This window comes from Penaeus japonicus, unplaced genomic scaffold, assembly GCF_977035675.1.
Source record: "Penaeus japonicus unplaced genomic scaffold, GWHDUDI00000001_assembly GWHDUDI00000031, whole genome shotgun sequence".
Taxonomy (NCBI): domain Eukaryota; kingdom Metazoa; phylum Arthropoda; class Malacostraca; order Decapoda; family Penaeidae; genus Penaeus; species Penaeus japonicus.
In genome coordinates, this window is record NW_028234433.1 from 19,755,979 (window position 1) to 19,765,978 (window position 10,000).

The 10,000-nt window shown below is 42.8% G+C and overlaps 1 protein-coding gene across 4 annotated transcripts in view; it reads left to right on the forward strand.

The window, feature by feature from the left end:
• The window catches only part of LOC122250678 (homeotic protein spalt-major), a 493,326-nt gene that overhangs the window by 456,633 nt on the left and 26,693 nt on the right, over positions 1-10,000 (forward strand). The window contains exon 1 of one of the 4 annotated variants that reach the window (XM_043012230.2): positions 938-2,193. The exons of the other annotated variants lie outside the window; for them this stretch is intronic. Coding sequence (XP_042868164.2) covers positions 2,010-2,193 — 184 coding nt within the window. The 5' untranslated portion in view covers positions 938-2,009. Of the gene's footprint in view, positions 1-937; positions 2,194-10,000 lie in introns of those variants that run through there. 4 annotated transcript variants of the gene reach the window in all.

Here is a 10,000-nt window from a genome sequence, read left to right on the forward strand (position 1 = left end):
TCATTAGTGTTATGGTAACCCAGTTATTTGAATCCGATCAGCTGTTTTGTGATTAATCAGTAATCTGTTATTATAAAACCAGTGATCTGTGCAATTACCCGATCATTTTTATTACCGCCACTGGAGAGAGAGAGGCGCTGTGTTGCTGTGTCTCACTTCTCTGCTTTATACATATTCGCTAGTGTTGCTATGCTGGCTACCCTGTTTATTTGATGTCGATTTGAGGGGGGGGGGTCCTTGCCTTTCCTTGTTTAAGTTTTGTTGTCGGTGGAGGTTTGGTTGTGTGAATTATTGTTTTTGTTTTTGTTTTTGAATTCCTCTCTCTCTCTCTCGAGTGGGGGACTCGGGTGGGATGGGGGGGTAAGGGGGTTGGAAGTGAGTAAGGGGGGGCGGAGGGGTGTAAGTGTTAAATGTAAAATGTTGTAGTTATTAAACTAATCATTGTGAGTCGCCGGCTGCGTTGTTAGTGTTGTAGTTTATGGATGATAGAATATGAGGCCTCTTTAGCAAAGTTCACTCTCCTATGTGGATGTTTCTATGTTGTGGCAATTCTGGTGTCGAGACTCATGTGGCGATGATCACTTAAAAACACCGTTGTGATGACTGGAATAACATTCACATGCGTTAGTAATGACACTTTGTTGTGATGAAGCCACCGCGTCCTGATAATCACTGTGGTGTCGGGGAGTCACTGGGTGCCGACTCTAAGCTGTGTGTGTCCGTGAGTGAGGGTGGATGTGAAGTGTGAGTGTGGGCACAGCGCTGACTTGGCACTGGTGGGGATGCCAGGATGTGGCAGGAGCGCAAGATGAGGCACAGGTGAAGTGTAGGTATGGTAAGACTAAGGTGAGGAGGCCGCTGGCGAGAGCGCGGAGGATGGTGTTGTGTCTCGCAGCTCCGGCGACAGGATGAACGGTGAAGGCCGAGCCAGGAGTCCCCAGTGCAGCGCAGGGCGGCTCCGGGTGCAGGAGCGTCCGCGCCCGTCCTTCTCGTGGGGCTGCAGGTGTAGGAACTGCGAGTGCAGTGTGTGAGCGTGGAGGAGACACAGGTGTAGCGTGTGTAGAGGAGGCTGTAATGCCGGTGTCCACCGGTGTTATACCTTTAGCGCCATTTGACTCACTGGTGACAGGGAGCTGTCGCCGCGAGGGTCCCGGAGTCGCGCATGTCCAGAACTGATCGTGTCATGCCCCGCCCCTGGCTCCTCCCTTCTCCGCATGGGCCCCTCCCTCCGTGACCGAGTGCTGGGGAGGCGGGACTTCAGGTATTATTTTTAGGCTATATGAATCATATATTTTCCTTATATGATGAAAGTGTTGGGTTATATGAACTTCATAACTATATGACGTGTATGCTGGTTGTTGTTCCACGTACATCAGCCAAAATAAAGCAGGCTTCAGAAGAAGCGACGACGAATGAAGCCCCGCCCTCTCCGTAGGCTCCGCCCTACTCGCCCGTGGCTCCTCCCACCGGCGGCGTGTGTGCGGCGCGACGGGTGGCTGTGCTGAGCGGGGCCGGGGGCGGTCAGAGCTGTGGGAACCCCGGCTGAGTACGGTGGTCCTGCTCCTCAACACGGTCGCATCATCACCAGTGTCGCTCAGTGCCGCGACGTGCACTGCCGAGCGCCCGCACTGCCATCGTTCATGGACAACGGACACTTATAATTACACGTCAGTGACAACCCGTGATAAGCGAGTGATGCCAGACAAATAGTGCGAATACCTACCTGGTGACGTTTGTGTTGGTGTGTGGCTGAACGAGTGAGGTGTTGCCGCTAGAGCGCCGCGCTACTTGTACTTAGTCTTCGCCGCATTCCCTTGATAAACTTGAGAGTACCCGAAGTTGGTGCCGAGCCTCCCCTTGCGCTGAGCGGTGACCGTAGCACCCTCGCGCTGCTAGTGACTTGTGTTGTGCCAAATATTGTCGTAACTCGAGGCAGTCGACCAAGTTCGTGGGCCAGGATGACTCCGTCAGCGCCCCCGGCGAGAGGTTAGGCGCGCCCTGTGCGGACCATGCCTAGCTCTGGCGGTGAGGTGACGACGGCCACGGTAGCGAAGGTGGAACAGGTGGACACAGCCAAGCTCGAGACGGAGAGGATGGCGCAGGTGGTGCCTGAGGTGGTGATCGGGAGGTCACCTGCGAGGATCAATCCCAAGAGAAAACCAGACAAGTCCAAGATATTCAGAATACGCACAAGTAAGTTGACGTTGTTGTGGGCGTGGGGTTAGGGTGTGGGCGCGACAGAGGCAGGCGCGGTCCAGCTGCGACCCAGCTGACCAACTTGTCTCCCTCGTCTCCGCTCACTCCCTCGCGCCTTGTTGTTGCTTCTGTTAGAGAGAGATAGGTCAGTGAGAGGAAGGCACATTGTGTCTGCTGCAAGTGCCTGGTCGTTCTGTGCAACCCGAGCCTGCTTCTGCTCCTCGGCGACCGCTGTGTTGCGGGGAGGCGAGCGAGATCGCGAGCAGGGGATGAGCGGCGTTTTGTGATTTCTGATACATGTTGGAAGACGTGCTCGCACAGTAGCACCACTGACACACCTGGGCCTCCTCCAAGTTGCGTCCTTAGGTGGCATGTCATGGCAGTCCCTGTCACAGTAGTCACCAGGAAGAAGTATACATTTGGGTGATAGTTGAAGGGCCGGGGCGAAATTTCCGCGACTGTGACATATTTCTTGTCTGACAAACAAACTAGTGACCTTAGCAGGTGCCGTTCGCATGCATGTAGTACTTGGGATACAAACAAATACATGTTTGGAGAACAAATACGTTACTTTAAAGCCATTTGGCTCACTGCCACATCGGCTCACTGTCTCCTAGTCTGTGTACCCAGTGTTACTATCGGTAATTGCTAATACAATTTACTGTTTTGCAAAGGCTGCGGACAGAATCTGTGAACTCTAAATAAAGAATAATTAATGCCCGTAATTTGCATAGCTCTTTGCCGTTGTTTATCGCATTTAATTCCATGAGGCAAATTTATTAATTTGGTCACCTACTGTGTCCAGACACATGAACAGTCACTGCACTATCTAGACACACTTTGGTTGTGTGTCTGCCAGTCTTTTGTCTGAAGACACCAGCAGCATAGATCATGTATGGGCTCGAAGTGGGCCTGTCTGCCCATGGTTAGCGCGATGGTGAGATTGTTAAGCGAAACGACCACGTCACATTCCCTCCTTCCCGCCCCTGCCATCCCGGCTCTGACAAATGGTTATAATATAATTTACTACGCTGTAACTTTAGCCATACTGACGCGCCCGCTAATTAATATATATGTATGTATTTGACAACGATTTAAATTTAATTAATAGTGAGTCCCTGTGTTTTTGTTTACGCGTTTATGCATATGTGTAGATATGAGGAGCCTAGATTTTTAATAATATTCATATTGGTCTGTATGTTTCCGACGGAAACATACAGACCGCATTGTGCTCATAAATGTGTACGACTCTGCGTTGGATAGATGTTTGTATTACATACATATTTATATATATATATATATATATATATATATATATATATATATATATATATATGTGTGTGTGTGTGTGTGTGTGTGTGTGTGTGTGTGTGTGTGTGTGTGTGTGTGTCTATCTATATATATCTCTCTCTATATATATATAGTTATTTATATCTAAATGTATGTATATATAAATATATATATATATATATATATATATATATATATATAATTCTATATATATAGGCATATATTATATATATATATATATATAAATATAAATAAATTATATATATATATGAATATATATATATATATATATATACATATATATATATATATATATATTTATATATATATATATATATATATATATATATATATATATATATATATATATATACATGTCTATATATAATCTGTGTGTAAATATAAACGAACACATATAAAAATATGGATAGCTGCGAATTTGCATATACATGATGAATATGGACAAGAATATTTCGTGTGACTGTAACTATTTTCCAACCAGTTTGTCTGTTGCACGTATGAATAAAACATTTAAGCGGGATTTAATTTGATAAATCCCTTCAATCTATAAGCGCGCGTGCGATTTGGGACGGGAGCGGCCATCAAGAAATGTATGAATAATGGATTAAATAACCACGCAGAGGTTTTGGGGAATTCATTGGCGGATGATATGGGGATGGGGGGTAGGGGGGGTGGGGAATAGGGGGAGGGGATGTTGAACTTTCTTTTTTTTCTAAGTTAGATGAAGTGACTGTTGGTTATCCTCCCCCTTTTTTTTCTTTTTTTTTCTTTTTTTGGTTCTTTTAATTTTTAAAAAGATGTTTTCAGAGATGGTGTTATTTTAGGCCTGGATGAATTATTTTTTTCCCCTTTCTGTATTTTGCTTCTTTCTTGGAATCGATAGCAGAGACGAACCAATAAGCGAATGTTCTAGAATTAGGTCCTCCATTCACTCCTAAGAAGGATGCGTGGAGTAGCAGGTGTTTAGGAAGGAGGAAGAAGGAGAGAGGAAAGAAAGGAAGAGGATGACGGGGATGCTGGGAAAACCTTCTTTTGGAGTAAATGATGATAATGGCATAGGTAGATGGGTAGATGGGGGGTGGGGAGGTGAAGGGTGGGTGGGAGGAGGGGCGTGGTTCCCTTCAGTAGCAATTACTATTTGACCCGCCATGTCAACACGCGCGACCTGTGTGACCTGTAGTCTACTGACCTGCCTTCCTCCTCCCTTCCCTCTCCCTCCCCCCTCCTTCCCATCTCCTGCCCTTCCCTCAGCCGCCTCGACCTTCTTGACCCCCGCCACGAGCCTGACCTGCCCTTCTAACGACCCCTCCTTTTTAACTCCTGTTCCGCTTCTGCCTCTTCTAGTACCTTCTCCTCCCCCCCCTACTTATTTGCTCTTCCACCCCCCCCCTCTCCCTTCCTATTCCCTACGTTCCTCCTCTCGAATTCATGTGCCTAATATTCCCCTCCTGCTATCCTCCCCCTGCCCCCCCTGCTACCCCACTGCTGCCCTCTTCTCCATCCCCCCTGGTCTCCCCCTCCCCTATCCTCCCCCCCCCTTTTCCTCTTTTCTCCCCCTCCTACTACCCCCCTTCCCCATCTCCCCTGCTATCCTCCCTCCCCCTTTCCTTCTGCACTCCCCTCCTGCTATCCTCCCCCTTTCCTTCCTTCTCTCTCTCCCCTCCTGCTACCCATCCCCATGTTTTCCCCCTCCTACTAGCCCTCCCCTCCCCTCCCTCCTGCTTTCCCCCTCCTGCTAGCCCTCCCCTCCCCCCTACTCCCCCCCTCCTGCTTGACTGGGCTAGCAATTCTCACGCCGCGAGGAGGACCTGTCACTCAGCTACCTCCGCAAGTGAGGGATATTGCACAGCTTTATGTACTCCCTAAGATGCAATCTCCTCCCCCTTACCCCTCCTCCCTTGCCTCTCCCTTTCTTCCTCTTCCCTTACCCCTCCTCCCTTACACCTATACTCTTCTCTCCTCCCTCTCCTCCCTCCTCCCTCCTCCCTCCTCCCTCCTCCTTCCTCCCCTTACCACTTACCTTCTTATCACCCTTAATGTCAGACTTCAAAGCCCTCTTTTCCGCCACTGACCTCCCCCCCCATACCTCCTCCCTCCCTCTCTCCTCCCCCTCCCCCTCTTATTCCTCCCTACCTCCTTCCCCCGTTCCACCTTCCCTTCTCATTCCCTCCTCCTCTTCTTCTTCCTCTTCTTCCTCCTCTTCCCCCTCTTCCTCCTCTTCCTCCTCTTCCTCCTCTTCCTCCTCTTCCTCCTCTTCCTCCTCCTCCTCCTCTTCCTCCTCCTCCTCCTCCTCCTCCTCCTCCTCCTCCTCCTTCATCTCCTCCTCCTCCTTCATCTCCTCCTCCTCCTCTTCCTCCCCCTCCTTTCCCCATCTCTTTTCCTTCCTCCCTTCCTCTCCATTCCTCCCCCCTCCCCGTAGCCCCCACCCCGGGTGCCACAACCGACGGGACGTTCACGTGGCACCAGCAAGAGCGGAGGGCCAGAGGGAGCCGCAGCTGGGGTGTTAGCAGGGTCTTTAGTCTTGGCGCGGGTGGGGGGAAGGGGGGCGACGGGCCCTCTGAGGGGAAGAGAGGGGAAGGGGGGCGGGAAGGGGGCGCTGTCTGAGGGGAGAGAAGGGCCCTGGGATGCACAAGCAGGACAAGGTTTAGAAGGGGAATAAACTAAAAAGTTTTTACAATCGACTCCGCGCTCTTAGCTGGAAGCCGATGAAAGGGCCTTCAATATTTCTTTTGTCTCTCTCGCTTTTTCTTTTTTTTCTTCTTTTTTTCTTTTTCATTAATGTCTGTTGAGGAATTAAAGAAAAATTGTGTTGCAGATGAAAGGTAGTATTTGCAGTCTATGTGTGTGTGTGTATATATATATATATACATATATAGATATACATATATATATGAATATATATATATATATATATATATATATATATATATATATATATATATATATATATATATATAATATATATTATATATATATGCATATATATACATATATATATATATATATATATATATAATATATATATATATATATATATATATATATATCTGTATACATACATACATATATATATGATTTATTGATACATATTAATCTTAAGAAAACTTTTATTACAAATACCCAGATTCCTGTATAGAAATCATATCCTCCGTGTCCGTAACGTTAAGCTCGTATATTCAGATTCGCACGAAAGCTTTTAAGGATAAAACAAATAAAACATAAATAAATATATATACATATATACTGTACATATAAGTATATAACAAAATATATATCTATATATTACATAGACTCTTTAAGCGGTCCGTGAACAGCTTCATAGACAGAGGCTGCCAAAAAAACGTTCTTATTTACATGAAAAACGAAATATATTTTGCAGATAACATGATGCCATCACCAAACTAGTATTATGTAAGGATTAGAGTTCTCATTATCATAAGGCTAATAGATATACTGATTTTATTTATAAAGGATTCATAGATCGGACTTGATTGTGCCGAGAATTATGTCGTTTTTTTGTTTAATCTTATCTTGATTTTGTTATTAATGATGTTGGTATTAATTTCTGTTGTTGTTAGTGGTGGTATTAATATTGGCGTTTTTTATGCTATTGTTATCATCATGATAAACGATGAATATAAATATATATATATATATATATATATATATATATATAATATATATATATATATATATATATATATATATATATATATATATATATATATATATATATATATATAATATATATTTATATATATATATATATATATATATATATACATAGGGAGGAATATTATCATCGTTATTATTATTGATATTATTATTATTAGTGGTACCATCATTTTTATTATTATGAATATGATGTTTATCATGATCATCATCATTATTATTATCATTACCATTATTGTTATTATTATTATTATTATTATTATCATCATCATTTTATTATTATTATCATTATTATTATTATTATCATTATTATTATCATCATTTTATTATTACCATACCTTGATTTATTATCACAGCCACGCAACTAGTTATTATAGATAATGTTAATATAATAGCAATGATGGCAATATTAGTAATATTATGATTATTATAATTATTGCAGTTTGGACAGCCAGTAATAATGTTGTTTGTCTGTTTCTGTTATCACTATTGTCACCGTTATTGTTGTTGTTGATTATCATTACCATTATTACTATGATTATTGTTATTGCCGCTATTGTTGTTTCTCTATAATTATTATCATTATTATCATAGTAATTGATATCACTGTCATTATGATTTTTTATCAATATTATTTTTTTTTTATTATTGTTGTTGTTATCCTTGTTATTATTATCATCAATCTTATTATTTTGTTATTGTTGTTAGTATTATGATTACTAATGATAATGATGATAATAGTGGCGATAATATTAATAATAATGACGTTGTCAGTGATAGTTCTAGCATTGGTTATAACGCCATAATAACATAACTAACAATAATGATAGCAGTATCAGTAGCAATAATAATAATGGAAATTATGATAGTCATAATGGTAATGATAATAATGATGAAAATGATGTTATTTTTTATAATAAAAGCATTGCCAGTGATTGTATTGATTATGATGATAATAATGATAATGATAAAGATGGTAATATTAATCATATTAATAACAGTTATAATTAGTATAATAATTATAATGATTATAATAGTAATTATTGTAATGATGATGATGATGATAATAATAATAATAATAATAATAATGATAATCATACTAACAATAATATTCATAATATTAATAATATTGATAATAATGATAATAATTACAGTAACGGCGGGAGTAATAGTAGCGGTAATTAAAAGCAATAATGAGAATTGTAATAATAGTGATGATGATAATAACATCAGCGGATTAATGAAGAAAAATGAAATTAGATAATAATGGTAATGCTGATAACGATGATAATAATTATAAGGATATTGTTAACAGTAAAAAATAATGAAGTAACAATAGTAATAATACTGATGATAATAGTAATGATAATTGGAGGAACAAAAATAATAATCGATGATATTAGTAATGTTTGTAATGATAGTGATGGACATTAGAATAGTTATAATGATAATCAAAATATGACGAGTAACGACAATTTTTTACAAGGTTAATTTCACCGAAAATACACTATATATAATTCCGACGCTATCAGAGACGGTAAAGATTATGGAAAATAATAATCATAAAATATCGTTATATTATCGACATACATAGATATGATATAAAGTTGCAAAGGCCGAACGGACAAACTGATTGGTAGCCATTAATGGTAGCCATTAATGGTAGCCATTAATGGTAGCCATAGTCACCATTCGAAGGTTCTTGGGAATCACCATTAGGGGGGGAAGGGGATGGGCAAAGATGGAGGGGGAGGGGGGGTTGGGAATCACCATTAGGGAGGGGGGTTAAGGAAGGAGGAGGGAGAGGTGGGGGGAGAGGGGTGGGGGGTTTTGGCCCGCTTCCCACGGAGCTCGAACGCTGAAGACTCTCTCTCCCTCGTAATATAGACTCTCTTGACCGCCGCTGTGATGGTAGGAAGAGAGGGAGAGAGAGAGGGAGAGAGAGGGCGGAGAGGGGGGAGATAAGTGAGAAGAGGAGAGGATGGAGGTTTTGTTTGTTGATTTTTAATTTTACGATATTTTTCTCCTTTTTTGGTTCTTCCTTACTTTCTCTCCTTCTTTTCCAATATTTTTATTTCCCTTCCTTCCTCCGTAACCGCTACCTTATCATCTTCGTCACGCCTTCTATACAACTTTCTTTCTCGTCGTCGTCCTCCTCCTCCTTCTCCTCCTCCTTCCTCTCCTCCTTCTCGTTCTCATCCTCCTCCTCCTCCTCCTTCTCATCCGCGTCTTCCACCTCCTCTTCCTCCTCCTCCTCCTCCTCCTCCCCATCTTCACCCGGCGGGCCTTCGCATAATCGCCGCCGCGCGAGTGATGTGGAGCAGAAATCTATCGCTCAGGAGTCGCCGCATGGGTGGGACGAAACAGTCCTCGGAACGGCGGCGTCTCGAGGCACGGGATTCCTTCGAAGGTGGTTCCCCGGGCTTGATCCTATGTCTCCTTCCCTCCTGACGGTGCCAAAGGAGTCGGGGAGTGAATCTTGGGTCATCCGACGGCGTGAGAGCGGTCGGTCGGTGTCGCGTCGGTGGCGTTCAAGGAGCTCGTTCCGTCGGTGCTCGTGCGCGGACGATCGCCCAAACTCCGGCGATCGGCGCTTGTGCTTCAGTGATTGGGTTTGCATTCGTGGTTATTAAGTGAGGCTAATCTTATCTGTGACCATTAACTTCATCATATCGGGGTGATTGGTAGACGTAGTAGAAAGAGAGAGAGAGGAAAAAAATACACGGAGACAAAGTTGATAGTGATTCGAAGTATCATTTACAAGACGTTTATCCTTACGCATAATCGAGGCGTTCCAAAACCCCTCCGCGTTAAGCCAGTA